The 25,769-nt window shown below is 41.2% G+C and overlaps 3 protein-coding genes and 3 long non-coding RNA genes across 8 annotated transcripts in view; 3 read left to right on the top strand and 3 right to left on the bottom strand.

The window, feature by feature from the left end:
• Positions 1-10,552, bottom strand: part of LOC133206467 (uncharacterized) — a 232,818-nt gene extending 222,266 nt beyond the window's left edge. The window contains exon 1 of the long non-coding RNA XR_009723784.1: positions 10,416-10,552. This is a non-coding gene — a long non-coding RNA (uncharacterized LOC133206467). The remainder of the gene's footprint in view (positions 1-10,415) is intronic.
• The window catches only part of CD81 (CD81 molecule), a 108,418-nt gene that overhangs the window by 33,724 nt on the left and 48,925 nt on the right, over positions 1-25,769 (top strand). The gene's annotated exons all lie outside the window — the stretch shown is intronic.
• Positions 4,136-5,646, bottom strand: LOC133226542 (uncharacterized). The gene is made up of 2 exons (XR_009729542.1): positions 5,334-5,646; positions 4,136-4,583 (listed from the first exon to the last, which is right to left on the bottom strand). It is a non-coding gene; the product is annotated as an uncharacterized LOC133226542 (long non-coding RNA).
• On the top strand, positions 6,712-10,403 carry TSSC4 (tumor suppressing subtransferable candidate 4). Of its 2 annotated transcripts, XM_061342473.1 has the most exons (4): positions 6,712-6,824; positions 7,147-7,273; positions 8,106-8,178; positions 9,217-10,403. In XM_061342473.1, the coding sequence occupies exon 4, from the start codon at positions 9,305-9,307 to the stop codon at positions 10,346-10,348; it is 1,044 nt and encodes a 347-aa protein (XP_061198457.1). In that variant the 5' UTR covers positions 6,712-6,824; positions 7,147-7,273; positions 8,106-8,178; positions 9,217-9,304; the 3' UTR covers positions 10,349-10,403. The 2 variants fall into 2 exon arrangements, with proteins under 2 accessions (XP_061198457.1, XP_061198459.1); XM_061342475.1 differs by lacking the exon at positions 8,106-8,178.
• Positions 13,690-25,769, bottom strand: part of TRPM5 (transient receptor potential cation channel subfamily M member 5) — a 40,179-nt gene continuing 28,099 nt past the window's right edge. Inside the window, exons 17-24 of the mRNA XM_061342491.1 lie at positions 25,582-25,714; positions 23,102-23,276; positions 20,493-20,661; positions 19,650-19,828; positions 17,752-17,884; positions 16,056-16,128; positions 15,006-15,096; positions 13,690-13,818 (exon numbers count right to left, since the gene is read on the bottom strand). Of these exons, the coding sequence (XP_061198475.1) occupies positions 13,718-13,818; positions 15,006-15,096; positions 16,056-16,128; positions 17,752-17,884; positions 19,650-19,828; positions 20,493-20,661; positions 23,102-23,276; positions 25,582-25,714 (1,054 nt within the window). The 3' untranslated portion in view covers positions 13,690-13,717. The remainder of the gene's footprint in view (positions 13,819-15,005; positions 15,097-16,055; positions 16,129-17,751; positions 17,885-19,649; positions 19,829-20,492; positions 20,662-23,101; positions 23,277-25,581; positions 25,715-25,769) is intronic.
• On the top strand, positions 14,969-22,981 carry LOC133206465 (uncharacterized). Of its 2 annotated transcripts, XR_009723781.1 has the most exons (3): positions 14,969-15,923; positions 17,454-17,562; positions 19,594-22,981. It is a non-coding gene; the product is annotated as an uncharacterized LOC133206465 (long non-coding RNA). The 2 variants fall into 2 exon arrangements; XR_009723782.1 differs by having other exon boundaries at positions 14,969-17,562.

Raw genomic sequence — 25,769 nt, forward strand, 5'->3', positions numbered from 1 at the left:
AAGAAATGAAACAAAAATCAATTTAATAAACATTTCTCATAGTGTGCATTGTGTGATGAACCGCTGTGGTTTTACAACCAGTTAACCTTAATACCAGGATGCTTTGTGAACCAGGCTTCAACAGCATGGGTTATTCCAGCCTCTGTGAGGGGAGCATGCAAGGAGGCTGGGGATGCATCCAGAATGGTGCGGAGGGAAGGCAAAAAGGTTGCTTGCTGGCAGCGGTGGCTGCTGCAATTGTGCCTTCCCTTAAGGGAAGGGAGGGCACAGCTGTGGAGGAGTTACTGTGGATTGCAAAAATAGGGTGACTGTGGTGAAAGAGGGCTGCAGTGGCAGTACTGCACTCCAGGTCTCCTGAAGTGACCCCAAATGGCCCAAAATCCTCTCTGCTGCCAGCCAGTTGGGGGCTGGTCTGATTTTCATGGATGGTTTGGTAATGCCACCATTGCTGCCACCACCCACCCCTCTGAACCACTATGAGAAAGCCCAGCTGAGAGCCAGGAGGGAGGCTGAGTGCTGTGATCCCACAGCTGCCTGCCTTTCTCTGCCCTGGCTTGGACTTACTGCTGTGTTTGAAGCAGGAATGTCCCACAGCGGCTGCCAGCCATTGCCCATGGTGGTACAGAGAGGGAGGGAGAGCAATGTTCAGCTGCTGCAGAGAAAAGCAAGACCTGCTCCCAGTGGCTGTACATGTGCTACAAGATCATGCCCATCTGTTGTTCTTTCACTTGTTTACCTGAATGTTAATGGAGTCAGACATAATGACTTCTGGAAAGAAAAAAAGTGATATTTAAAACCAATAAAAAAAAAGAAACAAAGTAAACCCCTTGTTACTGGACTTTTAATGATGTCTTGTCAGATCTTGTTTCTTTCCATCACACACAGATTTGTGTCACGCCTCCCAAAGGAACAGGCATGTCTCATTCTTGTATTCGTGCAAAATTTGGGCTGCAGGCAATGCAGTCCTTAGGTGACCCTTCTAGGTGATTTCCTGTGAATGTGATTCTCTTTGCTTCATGCCTTAAAACATTTGGATTGTGGTGCTCTGTTGTTGCTCCAGATGGGGATAAAATTATTCCTGCCTCTGGAGCTAGAATTAAGCTGATATGAGTCACTGTCAGGCTTGGGATGGTGTTCAACACGGGGAGAAACAATAGTGGAAACAGGCAAAGCACAGCCTGTATTTGGCATCCAAGGCGTGTACCTTGGAACCTCTGTCTGGAAGCATAGTTGGGATCTTAAGCTGCCCTGGCTGAATGCAGTCTCCTCTGTTTGTACTTCAGGTCTGAATATTAACAGTGGCGTACTAGGAACAGATGAGTTGTACATAATGCTTGAGCTGAGATCCTGGGAGAGGACTGGGCAAACCAGGCCCCTTTAAGAGAGTGTTAAGTGAAGACATGGGTTATTCTTGGAAAACAGCAGTCCTGCTGTGTAGGAGCATGTGAGGCCACATGGATAAACCACTGTGAGGGGAAGGGGTGGGTGGAATGCTTGCAGCCCACTTATTCTCATATTGCACTGACAACACCGGCTGACACTTCCCTTAAATATTCTTCTCCAAAGGTCTGAAAGATGTGGAAACTCACTGGAGACCTTACTGTGGACTTCTGATTCCTAGGAATACGTTTTTGTGTGTGTGTGAAACAAGGATTTTCACAAAGAAAAAAAAACAACAACAACAAAAAAAAAACAAACAAAAACCAAAAACCAAGCATGAATTTTTGTAAACTAGACTAAGTTGGGATTTTTTTCCAATGGAATTATTTTCCTCCCCACTCCCAAACTGTTTCTTGGAAAAAAACAACCTCTAGACTGTTTCTAATTAGAAGTTTTGGAGGTTATTTTTTGCATTTGTGAGCTCTGTTTCTTACGCTGCTTTTGGGCTGTTTGTGTTGTAAGTAGCAATGTGCCTGATTGTTTCCTAGGAAGACAACTGTGACCAATATGTATCGACTGGTTATGTCCCTTCCCTAGTAAGAGGCTGTCTATGCTGTAACCAAGATTTGCAGTATTCCCACAGGAGGGGAAAAAAAACCAGCCAGCTCTCAGCAAGCACTTACTATGGTGGAGGTTTCTGTAGAGGAAAGCAGCTTCCCTGTGCCTGCCAGCTACACTTGCCTGGCTCAGTGATGAAGGACGCGCTCTTACCTGCTGTTTCCCTTGCTGGGCATGGCAGCGTGGCCCTTCCTGTCAGGGGAGAGGAGGGAGTTTCAGCTCCAGAGCAAGCTACTGACAACAGAGGAGACTGTTCTGAAAAAAAGAAAAAAAAGAAAAAGAAAAAAAGGTGAGTGTTTTAACAACCTCATTTGCTAGCAGGGCTGAAGCTGTGGCTGCACCGGAGATGATTCAGGAGGCAAAAGTAGAAATATGTCCCAGTGAAACAACATCTGCCATCAGTGGGTGCCAGAGCAGAGAGTGAACTAATAAACTACCTGACCAAGTCATGATTAAGTGATAAAACCACAGGCTAGCGCCCCCAAATCCCATCTGTATCATGCTGTGCAGTTGAACTAGAGGCTGTGTATTGCTTGACTCCCAGTTTCAGCCTGGTAGCATCAGGTTACCTTGCACTGGGCATAACCAAAGCAGGAGGGCACAGAAGTGCTGTTCTAGGGCGAGCTCTTGAACCAGCTTCTGGCAGCTTGTCTGAAGCGCGGGCAGCTTGATGCTTTTGTTTCAGGGCTTAGGGACTTGGAGTAAACAGAAAACACCTCCCAGCACTAAGACTGCTGCATAACTGAAACCCATGGTGTTTTCACACTTGCAGATACACTACAGGGTACACAAACTTTGCAGCCAGGCATGCTAGTGTGGACCACCTGGCATTTCTCCCTGGGTTTTAATGACCCAGTGCCAGTGGTTGCAAGTAACATTTCTAATTAATCACACCTTTTCTTAAAAATAAATAAATAAAACATGTTTCTTGGCCCTGCTCTGCTAGGGCATTCCATCATGTTGGAACACAGCTTTGCTGAGTACCAAGGAGGTGTTGGTGTTAGGCCAGGGGAGACGGAGCGAACACAATTCCCTCCCTGCCAGCTGTGAGGAAACTGCTAAGATTTCTGGGAGCAAGGGTTAGTGGTGGTAAATGCAAAGCCCTGTGTTGGCTACAAAGTTGTGTTGGTTAACAAACTCCTACAGATCATGCTCTAACAAGAGGACTATGGAGTTCTAGGGTTTTGTGGTTTTTGTGTTTTTGCTTCATGTTAACTTCAAGGCCCTCAGCTGGTTCTAAGGACCTCTTTGAGACCTTCACTACTGTTACTAGAATGAGGCATGCTGGGGCCAGTGGTAGGAAGAGAAAAAAAAGTAAACCAGAATTAGGGGAAGGTTGGGGGTTTTTTTTAGTATAAATATTCTGTAGCTAAATCAAAATGAACAGAGACCCCCAGCTGGTTTTGTCTCTTTGTAAAATTTCAGTAATTGCAGAGAGTATTAATTTTGCTCTTGACTGGCTTCAGTTCCCTCCCACACAAATTGTCTGGCAGAAAAGGGGTTGTGGGTTCTCCCTGCAGATCTTCTCCATACCAGCCACAACATTGTTATTGTGACAAGCTGATAAAAACCTTTATAGCCTGCCCGCATTAAAACTTGCTCCACAGGAACCAATTTTATGTAGATACCTTAGTGGGAGAATGCACCAACATGAACAGCACTGGAATAAATCAAACCTGCTTGCAGGTAAGCCAGAAGCAAATGCAAGCACAAGGGTAAGCAAAGCTTGGTGCAGAAGAGGCACTGTCAAGCACTCAATCCTGGAAACGCACCCTATGGGGGATTTCAAGGCCATCTGTAGGCTTTCCTTCCTGTAAATGATTTCCCAGCAGAGAAGGATGTGGTGGGTACTACTGTGCCTTTTGCTTTTTGCCTGCAGGAAAATACTCCTTCCCCTCCCCACTTCTCCTCAGGAGTCCCAGCACCAGCTGCATGTGGCAATACCAGATTAACTTCCACAGTCCCTGTGGACATAGGAGACGGTGAAAATGCATCTAAGCACTCTCTCTGTCTTGTAGGATCTGGGCGACTGCTAGGATTGGCCTGCCTCTTTCCCTATGGCTGGGAGAAGAGGAGCCAGCTGTTCCTGCCAGGCGCCTACCCCAGGCTCTGAGCAAAGAGCAGCGGAAATACCAGATGGGGGAAAAATGACAGATTTATTTGCAAGGACAGAGCATGAGGTTCCCAGTACCAGGGCTGACACTGTTATGTATCTGCACACACTGCCCCTGCATGCAGGGACGCACTGGCTTCCTTCAGACACATGGGGCCATCTCTATGAAGGAGCTGTCCCCTCAGAGTCCACGCACCAGATGCAGCACGCTCGCTTGGATCATGTCCTGTGCTGCAGCTCAGATCCAGCCCCTATCCCTTGTCAAGCCAACTTAGTTCATGCCGGCGAGGGGAAAACACTTCACCATCTGTTTGTCTTCAGTCTGACTCATTATTTTTATTTCAGCTGTCGCCAAGCAATAGCAAAAATCCCAACACACAAGCATATCCACTGCTGCAGACTGTCTTGTCCTCAGCCACCAGAGAAAAAGCAGCTCATCCCCAGTTCTCTGCAGTGTGTGATAGTAAATTGTCTGCAAAAAGACAGGAAAGAGGAAAAGAGTACAGTCAGCTTCCAAAGGCAACCTTAATCATCAACATACGCAGCATCCGGGCAAAAGACAGGAACTTGTAGCCTCTGGAAATAAGAGGAATGGGGCTTGTCTCTGAAAGCACCCACATCCACAGGTGATGGAGACAGTGGAGGTGATGTTGCCCAATTCTGCCCCTCTTAGCCCCTAATCTAGCACTGAACCAGGGTTTGGAACAGAAGAGCACCATTGTTTGCACCAGTCTATGGTGTACCCTGTTTTTACTCCAGCCTCACAAAAACAGTGACATGCCACAGTTCACATCCTTTTCTTGCTTGCTCAGAGGCTCACTCCTGTGTGTCACTGACACCCCAGACAGTGTTATGCAGCACCAGCAGTCTTCACCCATAGTTTACTCTTGGCTCCCTTTTTCTGTTTACCACCCTCCTCCTATCCATTCCTGCTCGCCTACCAGAAGACTTGTGTTTTCCCTTCTTCCTCCCTCCAGCTGGGAACCCACTTGTATGCCTGTAACCGTACTACCGTATGTGTATACATTAAAAAAAATAGGATCACCAAATGGGGAAACACCTCTCGAGCTGTTGTTTTAAAACCAGAGCATGACTCCAGCTAGATGGAAGACACTGTATGCTAACTTCATCATTGCTGCCAAATGTATTCCAAACACAGCCCTCATAAATTACGGTAGTTAACAACAGTCCAGCAGGCGAAAGTATGTATTTAAAGACTTACAATGCAAGTGAAGTGGCTACGGTTTATATTATGGGTGAGTCACAGTGAGGCCCCCCTTGAAGGGATCTACTGAAGTCTCCTTGGCCACAGCATTACCTCTAGTACACCCTCCAGCAAAGCAACCAGTGTTGCAGGGCTGGGATACCATGAGGAGAAATTAGTGCCACTAGAATCAAAGCGAGACTACAAGGTAATTTCTTTTGTTGCAGAATGACAGCATAGATGAGCTTTGCAAATGGCCTATAGCAAATCCCTCAGAATAGAGTGACCTGAAGGTGTGACATTTACAGGCTCATGGCCTTTACAGAAATTAACTTAATGAACTTAACAGAGTCAGGCAAGGCAGTTAAGAGCAGCAGCAAGGGAGAGGGTGGAGATGAGTCCTGCAAGGTGCAGGGCCACGTCCTGACACAGCTCACAGGCACTGCAAACCTGATCTTTTTAACACATGCTAAGTATTGCAGCCACTTGGGAAATGTATTTCCACTGAAAATGTGAACTTTTTGTGAAACAAGAAAAAAAAATCAGCATCAGGCATCATTGGCCAACACCAATAAAACATTTTCAGCCATGATTCCACTTCTTGACACATGCACAAAAAATGTGCTTGTGGGATAGAAAATGGAAAGTTAAAAAAAAAAAAAAAAGATGGATTTTATGGTTTTATGCCCCAAGTGACTCGTGGTTTCCTGGTTAGAAAATAAATACATTAAAAATGAAAAAAATAAAACCGATCCAACAACAAAACCAGACACTTCCTCTGAAGTTTCCCTTGTGGCCAAACCCTGCTTTTCTGATGAGAAAAATGCTCTGCTTGACATGTTTCTTTCCAGACCGCTCAGGGAGGCGCTACCGAGCCCACCCCGCGATCGTCGTGCCTCAGCCACCGCAGCAGCGAACCCAGCACCCCAGGCTCTCCGGAGTGCACTGGTGAGGCCCCAACCGCACCCCTGCTCAAGCGGCAGCGCCCCCTCTTCTCACAGGCTACAAAATGGCCGCCGGCGCGGTACGCCTTGGGAGCTGTAGTCCACTACCACGGTGGCGGAGCGGAGCGCTCAGCCCCGTTTTCATGGTGATTTCCCCACGCCCGGCTCTCAAAATGTCCCTCGCTGGGGTAGAGGCGGGCGACTACCACTCCCAGGATGCAAAGGAGAGAGGCGGTGCGGGTAGTGGCCGCTGCCTCCTGTCCCCCTCCCTTCCGGGACGCTTTGCATGCTGGGAGTTGTAGTCTTCTCGCCGCTCATCTCTGTCTTGTGGCGGCCGGTAGGGACTCGGTGTTCCAGCGTGCCCCACTCCTCTGGGCGGACTCGTGGGGAGCGACGGGAAAGGCGGGCTGCGCTGGAAGCTTCGGGCCGTGTTGTGTCCGGGTATGGGGCATTTCGGCACCGGTTCCGGGTGTGTGCTTGAGGGTGGCGGCGGGTTGGCGGCCTCCTTGCGCGGCGCTGAGCGGGAGCGCGGGGTTGCAGGCGCCCCGGTGTCGTGAGGAGAAAGGTGTGGGGGCTCTGTCAGCCCTGGCGTGCAGAGAGGACTGCGCGGGTGTGTGTATGTGTGTGTGTGTGTGTGTGTTCGTATACAATAGGATCCTGGCCCTTTGAAGGGAGCCGGGCTGTGGGCTGTACCTGTGGCGCTAGGTTAAGTCCCGGGCTCTGTCGTTTTCCCTTGCTTGCTGGAGGTGTGAGCCAGGGCCTGGGACTGCTGCCTCCTTCCCCGTTGCAGTGGCCTGTGCCAGCACCGTCCCGAAGCAGGGCTGCCTCTGCAGTCAGAGCAGACTCGTGGCCGTGACTTGGGAGTGACAAGGGTCTCTTCCTCGCAGATTGCACAAAGACACCCAGAGACTGTTTGACTAAGACCAGGATGGAAGAGTTTGGTGGGGACCTTCTCATCCAGAGAGATGCCGTCCTGCCTGAGTTGTGCTGTGATCACTTCAGCATAACAAACCTGTGAGTCTGCCTGGTGTGCTGTAAGAGCCAGTATGTTTGGCTGCAAACACTTTTAAGGCTCAAAGGCCTCCTTGGGAGCACTTTCGTTGTTTCTGTCTTCAGACAAGAAATACCATGAGTGTGTGATGAACGCTTCTATTGGCATCGGCAATAGCTATTTTAGCCAATTTTGTGCTTCGATGTCTCTTTTGCATACTAATCGTTACTTTTCATGTGTTATAAAACTAAACAAAGGAACTAATCAGATTGTTAGATCCTATTTAGGCGTGACACTGAAGGCAGGGTTTTCCAAAGCAGTCATCAGATCCCTTTTGTCATGGAACACAGCATTTGGTCTGTTGAATTCTTCAGAATTTTCTCTATGTTTAATGCCTCATGAAGATCTGACCCTAACTGTGAATACAACCTTTCTTTGAAAACAGAACTCTGCGGTAGCCACAGTGTTAGTACTTAAAAGTACTTAATACATGCGATGCATCACTATTATTTATATATTTTCTTAGCTGCATTTAATACTGTACATTTTGTAGTGGTTTACTGCACATGCAAATTACAATTTTTAGTTTTTAAAACCTCTCTTCTGTTCTGCAGAATAAGGTTGGCAGTGTGAATGCGGAGGTTGAGTAAATATAGTGGTACTGCCTTATTAGGCTGTGTGTTGTTGTTTTGCCAAAAATCCAAGTATATCTACAGACTTTTATACCAGCATGAGTTTGTGTCAGATTTAGAACTGAGTTCTGCAGCTTTCGATGACTCAGGGGGAAGGAATTATTTTTAAAACTCATTTTAAAACTACATTTCCAGTATCTTGATGGAAATGTTTGTTTTCTAGGGTGGAAGTGCTGAGATCTTTGGTGGCTTTAACTGACCCTCAGGAGGGGAACCTGACTCAGTCTCAAGAGAAAGTGAGTGACTAACAGACTTGCCATGTCTGTTTACTGCATCTTTTCAGAAGAACCTATAATTAGGTAGTTGAGCTTATTCTAATAATATATTAGGTCTGTTTCTGTAACTCACGTTTTTGTGAATTGAGCTGAAGTGTATGTTTGCCAACACTGTTTGATTGCCTGGCCAGTGGTAGTGTGATTATCAACGCCTCTGTTCTGCAAGCTTCCTTTCAAGCAGGTGGCAGAATGAATCAGTATTCCAACCACTGAGTCAGGATTTAAATCACACTGTATTTTTGCTGACTGAAGGGCCAGCTTTTGCAAACCTTTGGTCGCACTTTCCCCTTGTGTCCATTACCAAGCATGGCATGTGTGATGATTCTTCTTAATCTAGTGGGATTGATTTCTGGAGCTGGCTCATTTTCTGATTCCAGGAATCTCATAATAACATGAGAGATTAGACCTAAGGAAGAAGTGCAGCTTGTACTTTATATCACTTTAAAGCAATCTTGAAACTTTAGCCCTGGTATATTGTGGCTTTTGTACCACTGACCTTGACAAGTGATAGTGTCCTTTATAACAGGCAGAATGTGATGATTACTGGGAACAGGAGGTGCAGTGGCTAATGCAGTAAAGGATCACAATGGCCAAAAAATGTGAGAGATTAGGATATGTTTTGTGGATTTATACAGTATGATTAAAACAGGGTTTTCATTTGTAGAGGTCATTCCTGTCTCTTGGAAGATATGTAAGACAGTTATGGGGTATTTGGATTTGCTTGTCTTTATGCTCATCTTTTAGTAATTGGACCTTTAATGAAATTTGGTGGGCAGCGCTATCTTTAATTACTTCAAATTCTTGTATTGAGTGTTGTGTAACTCTTAATGTGCATTCATTCCTTAAATAATGTTTTCATTTGAAGGAAATTGCGTAGGAGTCCCTGAAGTGCAGCTGCCTGTTATATTGCAGTAGTAATAGTTTTGCACAGCACAAATTGATAGTCTCATACTTGGTTCTCATTTCACAGTTGAATTCTTATGCTTCTTTGTATTCTAGGCACTAAACTCGCTGGTCATTTTGAAACCCATATTTGCAGCTGTTCCTGGGCCTACATCAAAGACCTCAGTGGAGTGGCAGCTTGAAGATGGGAGATCAGGATGCAGGTGAACCCTTTCTGGGGATAGTGGCTGGTGAGGCCAAAGACCACGAAGGAGCTGTACCCTCAGACACAGTGTCCCTCAGCGATTCTGATTCTGATGATTTGGGGTTGGCAGATGAAGCAGAAGTTGATACAATATCTCTTGAGGAGCCGTCTGTAGATGATGGGGATTGCAGATCAGCGGAGACCCCTGACTCTTCAAACAGCAGTCACAGATCTCCTGTCCAGCCATTCCATCTGAGGGGCATGAGTTCTACGTTCTCCCGCCGTAGCCAGAGCATTTTTGATTGCCTGGAGGAGGCAGCCAAGTTGTCTGTGCCCTCAATGCCTGAAGATAATGTTGTTGATGGGAGGTTTAAACGTCCATTGCCTCCAACCGCAGCTGCAGGTAGCATGGTTCTAGAGAGCCTGGGAAAGCAAGTCAAAGCAGTGCAGGCTCCCAAAACCTCTCCTGCAGTGCCTGACTATGTGGCACACCCAGAGCGCTGGACCAGATACAGCCTAGATGGAGTTTCAGAGTCTAGTGACAAGACTAACAGGGCAGTGGCCATGGAATTTCTAGAGGGTCTGAAGAAAAGAGGGAAGGAACAAAGCTCAGCTACCCAAGATAGCTACACCCCATACTTCAACCAGGACCCTTCCAGCTGTGGAGCTGGGAGGATTGTCTTCTCCAAACCAGCAAAAAGGGGTGTGGATGGACTGGAAAAGAAAACAGCAGCAGCAGGGGAAGATTATAAGAAACATGTGAAAATGGATATGAAAGGAAAATCTCTTAGGAAGACTGATGATTTGAGGGAGGAAGATAAGGTAGAGCTGGGACACCTAGATAGTGGAAGTGGTAAGGCAACAGAGGACGAGGAGTGCATGACGGCAGGGGACCTGAATGCAGAAGGTAATCTTAGTGCAAAGTTTAGTGGCGCAGGTGAAGAGCCATTGGTGGGAACAGTTGGATTCCACTGCAGTAAGAAAAAGAATAGGAAAAATTTCCGACCTAAAGCAGATGATGAAGGGGAGGAGGAAGAGTCCTGAAGAATGGAGTTAACTGGAAACATCCAAGGACTTGTCTTCAGATATGCCTGGTTTTTTTTCTCTTGACTTTTTTTTCTGATCTGGAAACCACATGATAGCTTTTTGTCCAACGGTTTGCATTGTAGCTACCAAGAACATTTTAACGCTGTTAGAAATTAAGCTCCCTAAAACACTTCAGACTTCATGTTCACGAGAAGTCTGTGGGCACAGGATAGTTGCAGGAAAGAATAAGGTGTGCTTTGCTTGCTTGAGCAGCTCCCTGGGGCTTGTGCTGGAACTGAAGTAGCCAAAGAAAGGTGTGTTAGCTGAAAGGCTTCCTACTAACGCCCACGTTCAGAGCGGTTCCCAGATCCTGGAACAATGACAATGAGTTCGTGATACAGAGATTTTTAAACAATGAAAATAAAAACCTAGTCTTCCACTGGATGTGCTTTATTGTGGCCCTGTCCCAGGGAGGAACACCTTTACAACCTTTTAGCCTTTGTTTCTGTTATTTGTTTTTCTCCCCCCTCAATACATCATTCTCTCATTGCCATTGAGAGTGAAAGCACAGTAGCACCCAATTATGAGTTTGGAGGAACTGGTGGGAACTGGCAAACCCAGTATTTTGGGGGGTTTAATATTTACCTTATTTAGTGTTAAACATTTAAAAAACCACAATGTTTCCTTTGGAGAAGTACAGCTGGATACATCCTGCTGAAGACATGCTCAGGATGGCTTCAGCAAAGTCTCCCTGTGTTGAGTGTAGGTCAGAATTTGCAGTAGCTTCAGTTGTGAAGTTGGGCAGCAGTTTTTCCCCTTGATGATGATCATGATATGATGCGGTGATTCTTAGCCTGCAGGTTTGTATGTCCTTTCCAGATGGCACTGCTTCCAAACTGATAATGTGTGTTCATTTGATGGGAATGAGGTATTTATACCAGAACGGAATACTCTTTTGTTCTTTGGGATTCAGTAAATTTTGAGTGGTAACTGGATTTTGTCATCTCTTTGAGCCATGCTGATTAACACAGCTGTAGGAGTTTTAACAAATACTCAGTTTATTTGATTTGAGAATTCTCTTGAAAATCTCCTAGAATGTTACAGTAATGTAACATCTTGTAACTTCTCCCTCAAGTCTTAGTTTAAATTCCAAAATTGACATTTTTAATATTTTCAATCATTTGACAATATATAGTGAATCATCTCATAGGATGAGTCACCTTATACAATGAGTCACATTGTAATGAATGTCAAATATAGTAGTTTTTCAAACAGAATGTTAAGAAATTTTATAAATAAGGTCAAAAGATTAAACTCCCCCAAAGGCTGTATGATTTGAAACTCAAATTAGTTCAGGTCAGTTTGGACTGACATTTTTTTTGCCAGTGTTCTGAATTAACCAAACGCAAAGCTGTGTAGTGAAAGAGTACTTCTTTAGAATTTGTGATCTCCTTGTTAAACTGCGCTTGCTTAAACTCTGAAGGATCTTTGAAGAAGTTAATTCTTTGGGGGGGTGGGGGGGTGGTGTCAGCATCTTATCATAGTTGACCGATAGGCCCAAGTGATTTTGCATCTTTATGTTTGAACAGATGCATCGTTTGCCAGCACAAGCAGAAAATAGTGCAAAATGAGTAATATTGTTCCATCTTTTGAAATCTGCCTTTTAATTTTAAAAGCAGAATGTATTTTCTCATGAGTATACAGTTTGATGCATGTTCATTAATGGATCGTAGCTAAATACGTCAAGTTGTTACAGTGCATGTGCATAGCAGCAATTCCAAACGGATAGATTTTTGATTTCAAGTGGATAATTAATGTGGCTGATCACAATTAAAATAGTAGCTGTTTCAGAATGGAAGCTGCTGCCAAGAGCAGGGCATGCTGGTTGCAAGATAGGTGTTATTTCCTAACACAAAAAGCAGCTCAGTACAAACTTACTGGGTTTATGACTAATGCTTGCCTGGGGTGAAGAACAGGTAGGACAATACCAAGATTTTGTCACTGTTAATGGGGTCACTGAGGTCTGGGTCACAGCTGAATAAACCAGACAAATGCCTGTTTTATGAAGACATAATAATATAATTGGAATTATTAATAAAGAACTCATGCTGGAAAGGTATTTTTATTAGATCTGAGATCTTCCCCCACCTCTGGTAATAGAGAAAGCTTTTGCACAAGCTACATTCATGTTGCATAGAAGCAGTGTTACATGCATGATGAAATGAAGTTCAGTTGAAGCTTACCAATGTAAGAAAAACCACAACCCAATGCTTCCCACTTCTGATGTTGTTGATATTATTGCAAAGAAATTTCCCTTTAAAGGACGGTTATGACATTCATTTTATTGATGTATCTTTTCATACAAAATTCTATTAAAGCCAGCTGTCTTTTTTTTTTATGCTGAAGCTGTACATGCCAGTTTAAGTAATGAAAAAAATGACGCAGCCCAAATTCATAGTCTGTAGGAAAATTCTTGCTACATATTGCTGCTTTAAAGACTCCAAGTAATTTTTTTTTTCCCCACCCTGATTTTTGAGAGAGAAAAGTGAAATCAGAAAACGGCTTAGCTGCAGATGCAGTGTTCCATGTGGTATGACACATAAAGGGAAAGTCCTTTAGCAGCACCAAGCTGACAACAGCTAGGATCTGGCACTGGAACAGAACAGCAAGCATAAGAGGCTGGGGTCAGCCTGCGGGAGGGTCATCTGCTTTGTTTTTGGGAAGTGATTGCAAGCCACGACGCACTTGAGGACTGTGTGATGAGATTCCAGTTTCTGGAGATGAGGCAGGAGCCCTCAGTAAGAAATACTAGCAAAGGAGTATCTTGCAGAAGCCAGCATGGGAAGAGAAGGCGGTGATTGCAACCGTTCAAGGGTTGTAAGAACTCCAGGAACTGCATGGATCATAATGGTTCAATGTTGCAAGCCCTTTCCTGTGGAAACTATTACTTGATTTCCTTTCTAAGCAGCTCAAATACAAGCTTGCTTTCTTGGCCAAGGAATTGCATGCTTTTTAGTGTGTAAATGATCAGCCTTCCAAAGGGAGGTTTCCTTGAACAGAGAAATGCGGAAATGAGCAATTATGACGATGGATTGAGGGTGAGGTGTTGGAGAATAGAAGGCTGATCATATATAGAAAATAAGATGGTAGAGTCATGCTGGAGGAGAAAGTTTTTTGTGTGATCTGTGGAATGGAGTTCTGGACTGAGCAATATAGAAGCAGGAGGGAAGAAAGCTCAAGAAACTGGAGAGGGAAGACCAAGAAGCCCTCTGAGAGTTGATTGCTGTAAAGGCTTTGAAAGCCGAGCCTTAGGCTTTCATGAGATTAGGATTTTACTGCTAAACAGAGTAGGACAAAAGGCTTAATCTGAAGAGATGAGAATAAAATCTAATTATCAATGTATGTGATGTCAGCCTCAGACTGATCTGCACACTCTTCTCTTTCACTTCTTTCTGGCAAATGCACTTCTGTATCGGCAGTCATCACACCTAGCAGGATTGTAAAAGTCATATGCTTGTTTAAAAGCCTTAAGAAAGGGGCACATAATAGTAATTGCTTAAGAATCTTCAAAATGTTGAAGATAATCCACAATAAAAAGATCCTGTAGGTTCTATTGATTTGTACTTGCTCAGTAAATGATGAACATAGGTTTCTTTATTTTTCAGCTGTTGAAGTTTCTCGTATTTATGTAGCTATGGTATTAACATGTCTGTGGAACATGCTGTAGGATGTTTTTTCTTACTGGATATTGATAGTGAAGAAATTTACATATGTTTTATAAGCTTCTAAGAAAAGTCAAGTTTGAGGTTTAGTTTGAGTCTGAGTGAAGTGAGGTCTTGTCATGTCACAACAGAGTTTCCAGCTACTTCTTTTTCTCATGAAGTATGTACATGTTCACTTTATGTTTTTTGGAGGTCTTTCTGTATAATAGACAGTAATAGGTAGATACTGAAATAGATCGTTAAGAAGAATATCCAAAGTCTTTATTGTGTTGGATATCCTGTGGTGCTGAGAAAAAGTCTGTCTCTAGTATTTTAAACTCCAGACAGTGGAGCCCTTGGTCAGCAGGTGAGATTCTTAACTAACAGGAACAGTTGCAGCTCTGAAGGCAAATGAGCTGTATTAATTACAATAAAGTACATGACTTCCTTGATTTTAATGATTATCTCTATATTAAAAGTTTTGGTAATACTTCAGACTATTTCATTAGCTCAAGAAAAGCCCAGGACAATCCTCTCAGAAATCATGTGGCAAACAGATACTTACCTAACATGCTCAAAGTTGGGTGACATCATTCTAACTCACACTAAGCACTTGGCCAAAAGCTTTTAAATATATTTTGCAAATGGTATTTTTTTTTTTCATTCTGATTTATGAATATTCTGTTCCTTGTTAGGTCTGTTATCAACAAAGCCAGATGAAGCACAGCTTGGAAACAGCCTAACCTTTTGTATATGTTCACCCAAATTGCCTTAAGCAAGTCTCAGCTGCTTCCTCAGTTCAGAAACGCTTTAAAACCATCTTTAGTTCCAGACTAGGTTTAGTTTAACTTTCATTTACATAGGAATTTTGAAAACCTTTGCCATATGTTAGTTCAAAGTTCTCAAGGCCCTTTCATTTTTAACTAAATTGTTCAGTGGTCATTAGCTTCTCCATAGTTGTTTTCAATACTTACATGTATAGTTTGGAACTGGTTGGTTGCACAAGAGGTTCGTTTTGATTAAAGCCTCTACCATTGAGGAGATAACAGCTGTACAGTGGCAAATCTACAAAATAGGTAGTGGTTTCTACATCAGCTCATTTTTGTGGAACATTATTCTTAAATTTGTAAGAATGACAATCCAGGCAGCACATTGAAGCAGCTTCAGAGAGACCACATTATGTATATATACATTTAAGAAACAGTTGAACTGTCCTGAAGGAAGATTTGTATTAAATGCGTTCCCTTTTTTTGTGAGTATATTGCATTATCTTGAGCTGGCACAAACTTACTCAAACATTTCTTTTGTGTTTCTGTTGGACCAGTATTTGGTGTCAACATTGTTCATTGAATAGCAGGCTTTTTTTCAGAAAGCCATAAAATGGATAAAAAAGGGCAGGGAAGCAGCGATGGGAATATTAAGATAAGGAACTTCCAGCAAGGCCACAGTTACACTGGAGAGTTGTAGGGACAAAGAAAACAATAACATTTGTGCTACTTAGCACATGGTAATGGTGTTTAAAAAAAATGTTTGTTTATATTTCAAGGGTTTGTCATCAAAGTTTCCTTCTATTGTTTGTGCTTCACATTTGTATCTTAGACACTTTCCTTTAAGATGCTGATATCTACAAAAATTAGAAAAACTGATGTCCAAGATCAGTCTAGGTCAGATCATACTGAATATGTGTATTTTCCAAGTTGACAATTTTAGAGACAGAAAAGGTTGTGAGAAGGAGGAGAATGGAGGGGGGGAAATTGGAGCATTTCATTCCAGAAGCATCCTTAACAAAGGAAATAAACTCTCCTGAAGTAGGCTCGCAAAAAGCAAGAAATGCCCCTTTCTTCTTTCTACCAGAGATTGGAAATGTTTCTTTACAGAGAGAAAACTATAAGGTAAGTGAAACCATAATACAGATCCATTCCTCCTTCCCATTATTCCAAAATAGGGTCTGCCAAACCACTGTTAAATGAGAAACATGGTGAAATCCTAAAGCTAATATAAATACCCATAAAACTGTTGCTTACCTGGACTTCCATAGCTTTAAACCGCTTTTCTTGTTCTTTCAATCCGCTAAAATATTTAGACAAATTATCCACTCTGTGGAAACAAAGCAGACATGCTGAGCAAAATGGAAAGGCCTCAGAAGAAATCCTAAAACGCAAAACCCATGTGACTTACTAGAGCCATGGGCTCTCGCTGGACTGTGTAGAGAACTATATAGTGCCTCCAGATTGTTATACTGTCCACAGGCTTTCTGCATACTTCACCTCTCCCATCAGTTCCTTATTAGCAGCTGATAATCTATAGGGTGCTCCAATCACTCTCTGCTTTGTCCTAACAGCTATTTCAAAACTTCCTTCTAACAGATTATGTTCTGTTCAGGTCTGTGTGAAAAAGCTACCACTGGATGGGTCTAATGCATTTTGGGATGAGTGCATTGCAAAGTTCAAAGAATCACTTTCTGAGAGTTTCATAATATCTCAGACCGACACTGCTGCCACCAAGAGCAAAGATGAAAAGTCACGGGTTTAGCAGTGTTCATCTGAACCTTTTCCTATCTCTTTCTGGCTCTGAAATATTGTGAAGCCAGACTCTTTTCTTTTCCCCTCCAAGCAGTAGCTTAATCTAGAATGTACTATCTATAAAGTATCCTAGTTTTAAAGCTAGAAAGAATGTAATTGTCCCCTTTGGAAGCAACTACACATTTATTACTTGACCTCAACAACTGAGCTCTCCTTCCTAGGGTTTGTCAGTGATCTACTTATGAGAATAAAATTTAAACCAGCAAAATAGTTCTAAATTACAAAGAAGTAGGAGTCTGTGTAGATAAGAGGGAGAAGAGTATTTTCCCAGAATGTACTCTACATTGTTCTGGTCACCAGCTATTAGATGAGTTAGACAGATGGTGTTTGTTTTGAAAGACAGCATGGAAAGAAAACAGGCAGCACAAGAATGTTTCTATGGAACTTAGGACAGCTTTCACACCCATTGTGTCTGTATTTGAAGTCAGTTTTATCATCAGAGGGAAAAGCTGAAACAGGTATTAAAAGCTGCTTTAAATAATGCTTTGCTATCTGATTTTCAGTATTGCCTTAGATGTTTCTGTTTTCCTTGCAGGTAACTATGTAGTGTCTCACTTAAAGGAGCAAACCTCTGAATAATAATTTAGGAATTTTCTTTAGAATACTAAGCCAATTTAAGTGATATTCTTAGTGAGGAGATATTTTAGAGAAGTATTTAAATAGAGACTCAATTAAGTACAGTTTTAAAGCCAATACCATTAATTTCTTGTGGAAAACTAGTCTCATGCCATAAAGCTATAAACAGCTGTTCTTCTGCATCTCTGGGCTGGGGGATAATTCATGATATTTCAAATTTCCGTTCAAAAGTCTAATTCAAAAATTTATGTTGTATTCCTACAGGGAATGGAAGTACGTGCACTACGGTATAGCAAAGGAAGTATTTTTCCACCATTTCTTCATGAATATGATGTTCACTGAGCTCAACTGCAGATTTGGCTGGAGCTTACAGGTCTGTAATTGTACATATCAAAAAATACCATGCCAAAAAATCTTCTGATGTTGTAGTGATGCTGGCTTCACACATTTTTTCATGGACTGAATATTTCCTAACTGCATTTTAGTTCAAGCATCTGAATGCTTATCTCATGCAAAGCTGAAGACTTGCAATGTACATTTATTGAGAGTCAGAATAACATACTTATTAGATGTGGCCTTCAGCCTTCCTTCATTGCTTTCTTTCCTTTCTTGTTCAAGGTTTACAAGATAGTTTTCTTTTTGCACCAGCTCCCATGTTACGATTTTTTGATCTAGGCCAACTGGAAGATCTCTTTCTGTAGGAAGAAAAAAAACCCCAAAATATTGTACTGTCTTTCTCTTACACTGCTAATGGAAGGCTGCTATGCTAAAGAAAAAGGCTCTTTGCCATTGCAGGAGTGTCATGTTATGAAAATACAGTGTAAAATAAGTATTTTCTACCCTTTTTTTCTCTTCTGATGGAAGGCAATAGACTTTTTTGCAGTTGGATATGACTCCTGAGTTTTCTGAAGAACAGCATGGACCAATTTCTGTGGTTCCATTTAAACTCATTTACCACCTTATTGGACTTTTGACGTATTTTAGCCTCTAAGTATTAAATGAGCAAAGCTTTATGTTCAGATGCACTTCATCATGTAAACATCTTTATTAGAACAGTTATAAATAGGAAAGATAAACTGAATAAATCCCTCCACCTTGAAATATAAAGCCTGTTGTCAAGTATCCAAGCAAACAATAGACCGCAATTTCACCGGCATAGTTTGAATGTAACATACTAGTTTTGTATCTTCCTAAAGACTGGTAAAAGGGTATACTTGCTGCGTGCTGCAAACATTACTGCATCTATAATCTGAGCAGCCAGGTACTTCCTTTCTTCTGGGGAAAACCAATATTTTTTATTAAGAATCTTCAGCAGTATGTTTTGATAGCTAGAAGGGAAAGGGAGTCGGAAAGGGAGCTTAGTCAAAGGACTGTGAATTGGTCCAGTCTGACTTACAGTTGGGCTACAAAGCCCATTAATCAGCCTGTACATGAGGAGTAAATTGTTATCAAATGCTATTAAGCTAGCTGGGCCAAGTTTGCCACGACTATAGAAAGCCCCCAAATGCCTTCTATAATTAGGTGAACTTCATGTGCCTTTTGAATTATAACTTTTAAGGAACCATGATTCCTCTAAGCATGTTCTCTCTCTCAATTTGTGTCTGTATTAGGAAATTCCACTGATCCTAGTAGATTTTTAGACTTGGTATTTGGTTTTTGTTTTTGTTTTGTTCATACTTAATAATTACCAAAACTCAGGAGCATATGAAATAACTATTTTTTAAACCTATCCATTGTTATATCTTCAGAAATCAAATAATAAAATCATTTAAGCTGGAAAAGACCCTTAAGATCATTGAGTCCAATCATAAACCCAACACTGCCAAGTCTACAACTAACTCGTGTCCCTGAGTGCCACACTTGCATGTCTTTTAAATACATCCAGGGGTGGTGACTCAACCACTTTCTTGGACAGCCTGTTTCAGTGCTTGATAGCCCTTTTGGTGAAGAAATGTTTCCTAATACCCAATCTAAACCACCCCTGGTGCAACTTAAGACCATTTCTTATTATTCTATTACTTGTTACCTGGGAAAAGAGACTGACCCACTTTGATACTCTACACCTTCCTTTCAGGTAGTTGTAGAGAGTGACAGTGCATCCCCTCAGCCTTCTTTATCTCCAGAATAAACAAGACAGTTCTCTCAGCCACTCCTCATGGGACTTGTGCTCTAGACCCTTCACCAGCTTTGTTGCTCTTCTTTGGGCACACTACAGCTCTTTAACTGTTGTATATCAACACTTTTGCTGTAATAACTGTGGTGCATAGAGAAATGTGTTGTGGGAAACTCTATAATATACAATATAAGACTTATTTTTTCATTTGTAGTCTTGTGGCACTCTTAAAAATAAATTGTGACTCTTGTCTTACGGAATCTTAACTGCTCTTCTCATCTGTCTATGCAGTATGTCCTAGAAGAGTGTCAGGGTCTCCAGTTGCTAGATGGTTGTTATCAACTTACCCAGATGTTCCTTTTTATGTTCCATTTTGTTGAAGATTCTTCTGAGAACCAGAGTTATGTGGTTAATAATGATAAATGGTGGTGCTAAGGCAGGCCGGCCATGATACTCAACAATCAGGTTGTAGCGCTGAATTTTCCAGAAGATGTCTGTATTGCCCTGAACAACTTGAAAAGTGTAACTGTAATTTGGGAGGGGGGGGGGGAGGAAGGGAAAGGTATATAACTGTTTTTTACTGCAACATGCTAAAGCTTATTATTACAAAATTTAGTCACTCATTTACTTTAAAAAAGGAACATAAAGCTCAGCAAGTAGTGTTAATTTAATCTAAAGTTTGTGCAAATGCTTAGATATTAAAATAACTGCAGTTGCAGTCTTCAAATATTAACAAATACATCAGTTTTGTGGGGCTTTTTAAAAGAAATGCAGTTCCACCTCAAACACTGTGTCAGTTCTTCAACCCAATGAATCATTATTAGCCATGTTGACGTCAAGCATTTCCTCTATGTGCAGATCACTCACTGTTAAATCTGCCAAGTTTAGAGCTGCTTTGCACCTGCAGACTGGTGCTGCAGCACAGCCAGGGATCCAGGACCTTCTATGCATGTTTAATTGAATGTTTAGAAGTAAAAGAGGCTTCTTGTCATCTTTGCTGTGGCTTGAATGAGGACGATAACTTAAGAACTATATGATCACAGAAGTCTACCTATCAATCCCCAAATAACATTAATTAGGAAAATTACTAGTGTACTCCAAAATGAATAGCCAACAGCAATGTAGTAAACGTGGGCATTCAGTTAAACCTTTACAGCCTCTGTCCTGATACTTACTGAACTCACTCTTACCTGAACATAGCAATCAGAAGATTCATAAGGAGAACATTCGTGACGAGTAGAAAGATGACCAACAGAAGTATGACCAGCCAGTTGGCATAGCTATTAGGACATGATGGCAAGTTCTTGTGCAGAATCTCCAGTGGATTAGATGTACAGTTCCTGGGATACATTCGTGCTGCTGCAAAGGATGATAGAGAAACAAAAGAATAGTTTTGACAAATCCTATTGACGTGTGAGTAGAGACAAAAGCTTTGCATTTTGGGAAAAAATAATAATCCGACTTTCAACAAAGAATGGCAAGAATCACAAATTGTTCCTGAGGTTTGAAGTGATGTACTTCATAGCTTTTTCAATGCAAATAAAGACTGAATTAATAACTCTAAACATGTCTTTTTTTAAGAACCAGCAACGTGAGTAGATGCATGTATTTAGTACCTTTACTGTTAAGATACAAATCAAGGACAGTGATAATAATGATTACTAAAATGAGATTTAATCTTGGCTACATATAAACAGCAGCATAATTTTGTTTGGAATATTTTACAGTCATTAAAATCTTAAAGCCAATATTGTGGTAGTATTTTTGTACTGCCTTTGTTGACAACAGGACTCTAAATATGAGACTCTTAAACCCTAAAAGGACAGTTCTTTGACTGCTTGAGCTACTGAACTAATTCTGCAGTTGAAAGATCATTTATGTGAACTAATATCCAGTGTCTTAAACCTGTGAAAATGTTATGTCATGTACATGAAGAGACATTGTTTTAATGTGCAAGAGATTTGCACCAGAACTTGGCTGCTCGTCAGTGGCAAGATGGGTTGTCACAGCTGCTTTTTTAGTAACATTCAGCAGAGGGGGATTGTATTGACAAGGCTGTAACTGTCTTTTTAGTAACATTCGTCAAAGGAGGATTGTATTGAAAAGGCTGCATCCTTTTAGACTAGTTTTGAGTTCCCAAAGTCAAACCACCTTTGAGTATCAAACAGCTGTGTTCCCACACACACTTGTGTCTTCTCAGTCCTTATGCTAGTATGAAGGTTAGAAGAGAAAACACAGTAAAAGCTGGGATGGGATTCTTCGTTCTAAATGTAAACTACTTTTTATGTCTGGGCTTGCAGTCAAGTATGTCTGGGCTTGCAGTCGAGGTTAGTAAGAAAGATTCTACTGCATCAGACTACAGGTCTAGTCCTGTATCCTGTCTCCAGCTATGAATTAAATCCACAAATTTAGAGCGGCATAATGATATTTACTTTTTTGTTCTCCATTTTTTCCCTAATAATTTTTTTCCTTACTGCCATGGATAACCTCACAATCATATTCCTTAGAGCAGGCAGTTATATCAAAGCTCACAACAACTGGGACTGCTTTCACCAAGTACATTACCTTGTATTTATCTACAATGCATTTCATTTGATGATTTAGCACTTGTGAGGCTCCTCTGCAGCTCTAAGGTGACAGTTTTAGTTTTTACTACCCAGTAATTCAGTTTTGCCAGCAAATTTTGTCCCCCTCATTACCTATCTCCTTTTCTGTTTCATAAAGATGCTAAACAGAATAAGCTTTAGAGGGCCCTAGGACAAACGACTCCCTTCTGAAGTTGCCCGTGTAACTAATTATATTTTTTTCATTGTCTTTTAACCATTTATTTATCCAGGTGAAGACACCCCTTTGGAGTCTCAATGGAGAGAAACACATGTTTCTAGGGAATCCTACCTCTGACCTATGTCCAAATAAGATTAATCCAATTCCAAATATATTTGTTTCTCTCCAATTACTTTAATGGGAATAAGAGTGACTGGTTGTGCTGTGCATGCTCGCGCTGTAGGCATTTAAAGTTAAGTGAGATGGATCACACCTCTGCTCTTGTCTCACTTAGACATTTTTGAGTTTTGTAAGACATGCTTTTTCTTATTAAGCAGAGCGAACATAAAAGAATGCTTACTGGTTTTCCTATGTGTGTGGGATATTTTTTTTGTTCCTTCTATGTTACCTCAAGTTTGAATCCTGCTTCAATATTGCCACTGACATTTAGCACTGTTATTCCGGCATAATGCTGTGGCATTACTTCAGACTTTTTTGGGAGATGACCTATTCTGTATTTTACCTGCTTACCTATCAGAAATGTTGACTTTGAACTTTTATGTCCAAGTATTTCTGTGTCTTGTGATTATTTTTATGTTTTTTTTGTTTGAAATATTGCACATACGCCATTACTAGCTTTATTTGATCTGGGCAGCTTTACCTCCAGAGTCAATAAAAGCTTTAGAATAATATTTATTCTAAAACATAAGTGTTTGCTTATGGTCAGACCTGTACTGATTTAATACTGTCATGTTAAGCTACTGCCAAAATTTATGGAGGGCACTATTGTTTCAGAATGTATGCCAGCATTTAAAACTGCAAATCCTTGTGTGAATATTCCAGGCAGCTTGTCTAACTGTGCTGTAATGTAATTCCACAATGCTGGTTGTCTCTTTGCAAATACACTATTCATATCGTGGTAGTGTGAAAACCTTGGCCTGCAGGACAATGACTTGAACACTGGGAAGGAATTCCATGCTCTAATCAGAAGTGTGGAGTCAAAAATGGACAAGTTAGGGTAGAAAGAAATCCTCACTGTCTATTTCATCCAGTGGAATCTGGCCAAATATCTGAAGGTAGGGACGATAAAGCACCCTTCTGAATATCCATTCTGCTTGTCTGTCATCAGGATGGAGTAGAGCTTGAGTCGTCACACCATAGGCAATGAGCCACACACTCAGGAAAAACAGAAAGAAGAAAACATCTTTCATCTGAAAAAGGAGAGGGGAAGGGAAAAAAAGAAGGAGAGGTGACTGTAATAGCAATGTCGAAGAACAGTAGTCTTTCTATATGGAAATGGCTCATAATTCTGTTTCTTGACAACCTTGTTTAGGTTAAATTGAGGTGGAATAGGATACATTTGCGTGCAGAGAATTCCTTTTTTGGTCTTAATGTCATATTGTTCTTGGCCTGTAGCAGCATTTTACTTTGATAGCTTATTATCTAAAGACATGTTTTAAATTTCAACCTTGCTTTTGAATCATCTAGAATTTAATATTGAAACACATCTTTTAGGTGAATCTCATTGTACCTTTTAGATGCAGATTTTCTGTCAGATCTCACAGTACCATTGACTGCTTCACTGTGGATTACTGGAGTTCTGCTGCAGCAGTGAATCGTGGTTACACTCAGTACTCAGTGACAAACACTGAACTATTGACACAGCAGACACTGAAGGCTGCAAGGATCGGGTAGCTTCTGTCTTGTGTTCTCAAGCTAAGTAAGTAATGCATCTGAGGGATTGTTTTCAAGACTTCCTGCTTTTAAACATTGTGTAATTGAATCTTAAAACACTTACTTAAAAAAAAATAATAATCTAATACGCATTTCAAGTGCAATAATTTTTCCCTGGTGGAAGAGGAATACTTCATCCTCTTCCCATCTAATCTGACAGAGTTCATTAGGGTCTGTAGATTAATTTCAATTAGATTATTGGATTGTGTGGTCACTCAAAAGCATAGGCATTTGAGAGCTCCAGGATGTTACTTGGAGTTCTATTAAGGAACACAGTATCTAAGAGAGAGCAGTGGCAAGTCTGGAAATATGTTTTTTCCAATCTGCAGTCTCTCTGTGAACAGGCCTTGTTCTGGTGTTGAATAGCTGTTTTAGCAGCTACCAGACTTGTTTCAGCCATTCTGTAGCAAGGTTGATAAAGGAGAAAGACAATGAGAGACAATCTTGGATTGCTTCTCTGTTTAAGTAAAGGAAATGATTTTGCTTGAACCCACTTGATGAACCTCTCAAGAAGGTATCATTTACTGAGGTAACTTTCAGTGTTACTTCATTTGATGGAAGGTTCAACACTGAACTACCAAAGCTAAGGTATCGTGATGGCTTGGATGGGGGGAAGATGAAAGGTCCCATTATGGTTTTGTCTAGGCTGCTGTTTATGTTCTTATTTTCATCTTAATCTGTGTGTTACCTTATAAGACATCAGATGCTAACACAGCAGACATACTACAATGTTTGTTCAGAGACTAGGTTTAGCTTCATATGCAGCAAGGAGGGGTCAGGAGCTGTAGATCTGACTTATTCTCTTACAATAAAAGTCTGCTAATGCTATAAGCTAGATAATGTTCAAGAATAAATATTTATTTGCCATTTACCCTTTTGCTACTCCAAGCAAATGTCATGTTAGAGTGCCAGTTATTGCATTTGTAGACAAATCCAAATAGCTTGGTAGTTACGTTTATTCAATGTACAGGTTTGTTTAGACTGTAGGGCTTTTACTGAGCTCTGCTGTGAGTCACAAATCAAATATTTGTAGATTCTATAATAGCACTTACAATTAGATGAACTCCTATTAGTCAGTGCAGCATGAGTTAATTGGCTGAGAAGATTAACATACCTAAATAAAAAGCTACTTCAACATACCAATGCATATCCAAGCAAGTAACTCTGCTCCTAATGTCTCACTTCCTGCAGGAGAGTTGTAATAAATAAAAATCTTTTATCAACATTTTGCAACATATGCTAACAAAGTACTAACATATTTTCATTGTAATTTGGAGCTACAAAGTACATGCAATAACAACTCCTGTGGGAAACTTGCAACTATCCTTTTTTCATAGAGTTTTTTCACAGTTCTTGCAAGTAACAGTCTGTTTCCCCAAGCAGAGGAGAGTCATTCAGTAAATACTCTGCCCTTCCATACAAGGCCTGTTTTCTGTCTGAGATCTTTGCTCTGAATGCACATAGCTTATGAAGTAGGAGGAATAGCAGTAAGTTAAAGACACTCTTACTCTTCATTTGCCAGATCTGAGGTTAAATGATAGGTAAGGTACAAGAATTAGTAAATTGGAACCAATGTGTTACACTACAGAGCTTTTTGGAAAGATCTATTTCGAATTTACAGCATCTAATACTCATGATAAATAAGGGAACATACACAAAATGACAAGCCCTAAAAATAAAAAATAAAGGCAGATTGTAAACTGATTTCCTTTGGAAAAAGATTTTCTACTCTCCATTATTTAGAAAGCACGAGTATTTATCTGGGGCAGACTGCACACTTACCATCCTTTCCACAATTATGATTTTTGGTCCAAGTTGTTTGTGAATTGCAAAAATATGTATAAGTCTAAGTGTAAACACCATAAAATCAATGGCAAGTATTGTACGTCCAGCTTGAAAAGTAGAGTTCAGCATCCTGCAGAGCACATGAAATAATCAGATCTCAGCAAGTACTACTGATGCTGATCACA

Source organism: Neopsephotus bourkii, unplaced genomic scaffold (assembly GCF_033783945.1).
Source record: "Neopsephotus bourkii isolate Nb327-2 ecotype Australia unplaced genomic scaffold, CSIRO-AGI_Nbou_v1 NB_1792, whole genome shotgun sequence".
NCBI classification, from domain to species: Eukaryota; Metazoa; Chordata; class Aves; order Psittaciformes; family Psittacidae; genus Neopsephotus; species Neopsephotus bourkii.

Coding starts and splice junctions, on each gene's coding strand:
- TSSC4 (XM_061342473.1), top strand. CDS start 9,305: ATGGGAGATCAGGATGCAGGTGAACCCTTTCTGGGGATAGTGGCTGGT.